General features: G+C 47.8%; 1 protein-coding gene across 1 annotated transcript; it reads left to right on the forward strand.

Moving 5' to 3' along the window:
• The first annotated feature begins 1,271 nt into the window (after window positions 1-1,271).
• LOC123161736 (uncharacterized) lies at window positions 1,272-2,712 on the forward strand. The gene has a single exon (XM_044579539.1). The coding sequence runs from the start codon at window positions 1,574-1,576 to the stop codon at window positions 2,573-2,575; it is 1,002 nt and encodes a 333-aa protein (XP_044435474.1). The 5' UTR covers window positions 1,272-1,573; the 3' UTR covers window positions 2,576-2,712.
• Window positions 2,713-3,495: the final 783 nt, after the last annotated feature.

Below are 3,495 nucleotides of genomic sequence, written 5' to 3' on the forward strand. Positions count from 1 at the left end.
GGTTGACAGTACAATCTTGAAACATGTTTACGAAAGAACGAAAGTACCAAATGACGTTTTCATACACGATCTTTCACATTTACTTTCTCTCCTTTTTTATTGGAATCTTCAGTGACTGTTCATGTACTGTAGGAATGCAGGAAAGATCATCTGGAAAATGGACCACTTCAACTGCATTTTTTTAGGACGTACTGTCTACTGGAATTTCTTTTCTGATAATGGCATTGAATAGTTCATAGTTTTGGTGGCCTCTTGATTCATGTCATTAATAGTTATTTCGACAGACAAATGATGGTTTTCAGTATAAACTTTTCAAAAGCCCAAAATCCCTTACACTGGTCAATCTTTGAAAATTGAGAAAAAAATCGGAGTGGGTTTCTCTGTTTTAACTCTTTCTCTGGTGTTTTCGAAACTACGACGAAAAAGGAGTAACCATTCTAAATCCTCTGGTGTTTTCGAAAGGTTTTCTATGTAAAAGGATCACAGGGTTACTAAGTACTATTATTTAGTTCTGGATATTCCAGGATCTAACTTCCTTCACTGCATTTATATACACTTCGTATCTTTTTAATAATTTGCAAGGATGATTTTAGGCATAAGAATTCATTATTGACAGTGATGCCACATAAATGTCATGTACAAGATTAGTCCTCGAGTATTCACCAAATGCCTCTGCCAAGGTAAACAAAGTGTGAGAGCTCGGTCATGAAAAGCTTGGATTATTATTCTATTATCCTTTAGTGATGGTGTTTTGGATCATGAGAAGTCCATGCTTAATCCTGACGTCGGATGCAAAATAAGATATTCTATTATTCTTTAGTGACGGTGTCTTGAGTAGTCCATGCTTATTCCTGACGTCGGATGAAAACAAGATAGTTCAGTCATGTGCATTATTTCTTGCATGAGTAGTTCAATTCTTTGTGAAAGCAAATGTACTTTATCACTTAGCTTCTTATCTCAGATTCCACTCAAATTTCTGATCATTATTTCATTATATGTTAGATTTTATTTCTTGCAATAAATTTTGTGAATGGGGGAGAGTAGAGTTGCATAGTCAAAAGAAGCTTTGCAATCTTGTAACCTGCTTAAAATAATTTGAAAATCATGTAACACAGTAGTAAATTTGGATCAATCTTGGGTAACCTGATATATTCACCCTTGCGATTCATTTTTTTTCTTCACGTCCTGCTCACATTGGTTTTCCATTAAAATCACTCCTAGAAAACCAACGCCAATTGATTCCCCTGCCTTATGTGTGCCCCGTGCGTAATTCACCTAGTACTGTCAAAAAAAGCTTTGTCGAAAAGAATATGTACTTGGTGAGGATAACACGTTTTCGTGTTCGGCTGGAACTCGGGACACTGCAGATCGATTTGATTCAGAGGGAGATCCAGTCGGAGAGCGAGCAATCCGGGTTCCGGAGGGAGCGGCAGATCGATTTGTCGCCGATTCTGATTTCGATTCCCCCGATCCGGATCTACTCCTAGTATACTAGTAGTAGCTTATTTAAGGAGGAGATCCCGTTGTCTCTTCGACCCCGCCGGCGATCGAGAGGAGAGGAGGGGAGGTCGAGATGGAGATGTCGACGAGCTTCCCGCTGCCTTGTCTCGCCATGGTGCACGGCGTAGGCGCCGAACACCAACAACCCACGGCGACGACGCTGTTCAGTCTCGCCGGCGCGAGGCCCCTCACCGGAGTCGCCCTTGAGGAGGAGCTGAAGAACAAATCAGTCTGCCCCACGCCGCAGGGGTGGGTGCTAGTCCAGCACCGAGACGCCGCCGCCGCCGCCGCCACCTACCTGCTGGATCCGCGCAGCAGCCAAAGGATCGACCTGCCGCATCTCGCAATCCAGCAGGGCCTGATCCCCTACTGCAGCTGCCTGCTCGCCGGCGACCCCACGGCCCCGGGGTGCCCAGTGCTAGTGGTGGAGCCCATGGCCACCTTGCTATGGTGCTGCCGCGTCGGCGACGGCGAGTGGACCAGGCACGACTACGACATCGGGACCCTGGGAGACGAGCACTTCGTCGAGAAGAGGGTCATCGCGCCCATCGCCGCGTGCCGGGGCAGGTTCTATTTCAACGCCGTGCCCGCCGAAACGCGCGTGCTGGAGCTGGCTCGCCCAGGGTCGGGGGCGCCGGCGTTTAGCTCGGTCGCGACGGAGCCCGCGGAGGCCGACAGGTTCGGGCGGGCGAGGGTGTTCATGGTGGGGACGGACGACGACGAGCTGTACAAGGTCGTGCTGCTGCATCACGGAGGGTCCTACGACGAGGCCAGGGTCCTCAAGATGGACTTGTCGGAGCGCCGGTGGCGCCCCGTCGAGGACCTCGGCGGCCGCGCCTTCTTCGTCGCGCCCATGTACTTTGGCGCGTCGTGTGCGCCCACCGGCGGCCGGGTCCGGCAGGACTGCATCTACTCGTTGGTTGGAGTGGCCAGGAACACTTTCAGGGTCTTCAGTCTGAAAGATGGGACTTCAGAAGTGCGCCAACTCGAAGAAGAAGAAGAAGAGCAACCTGCGCCGGAAACAGTCGGAAAATCGAGACCATGTTGGGTGCTTCCAACCCATCCAACATCGTAGTAGCAAGATGTTACTATTTAGCAGCGAAACATCTCTTTTTCTGTCAATGTTGCTTGTTGTGGCATGTAGTAACTTTCATACTCCTATGTACTATGAGTTTCGTTGCTCGATCATGCTAAAGTCTTTGGTTTTATGAATTGCTAGCAAGATGCCTGTGTGCTGTATGGAACGTATAAGTAGTATAAGTAGTTTATCTTATGAGAAAAAAGGACGAATGAGGAAAAGTCTTTTTTGCAAATATGGAGAAGATGTGAGTATTTTTTTTGTAAAATTATCATAATTTCCTTCCTATCCGTCAGATATAAATCGGACGGCTTATATTGCAGTATGGTACGCACACCATCATCAACAACTCTGGTTTTTTTATAAGAGTAGAAATACATCAAGGATAGTGGCACCTTAATGATTTTAGCATGGAAGAAAAGAAAATTGCTAAACAAGTAATCATTAGGTCTTGATTTCTATTAATTAAATGATAACCAAGCAGTAAGCAATCGGAGTATTTGCTTAGCAATTTTCTTTTTTTCCAACACCCCCTCCCCCTCATCAAGAAAAGAAACCGCATGTCTTCCTCATCAACAACAAAAACTAATATTTCTCCCATAAACCGGAGACAAACATGGGGAGGTCTGCGAGAGTCCGGACCGATCCTACACCCGCTTCTGACCACCCTGGCCCACCAAAACCCCTCTCCTTTCGCCCATGCGCGTTCCCGCCCGACGCCAGCTGCCCGCATTCATGCCACTGTAGAGCGCGCCGCTCAATATTGAAGACGCCTCTAGGCGGACGCGACCTCTCAGTACCTCTGCCATTGAAGCAGCACACTGGTCTAGGGTGCCGCCCGCTACGTGTCTCCGGTGTCCGCGCCTGTTCAATGCCGGAGACGCGTGACTGGACGGGACGGGACAGATATCTACCAC

This window comes from Triticum aestivum, chromosome 7B (assembly GCF_018294505.1).
Source record: "Triticum aestivum cultivar Chinese Spring chromosome 7B, IWGSC CS RefSeq v2.1, whole genome shotgun sequence".
Lineage (NCBI taxonomy): Eukaryota > Viridiplantae > Streptophyta > Magnoliopsida > Poales > Poaceae > Triticum > Triticum aestivum.

What these genes read in the sequence shown, in the direction of transcription:
- LOC123161736 (XM_044579539.1), top strand. Translation starts at nt 1,574, where the DNA reads ATGGAGATGTCGACGAGCTTCCCGCTGCCTTGTCTCGCCATGGTGCAC.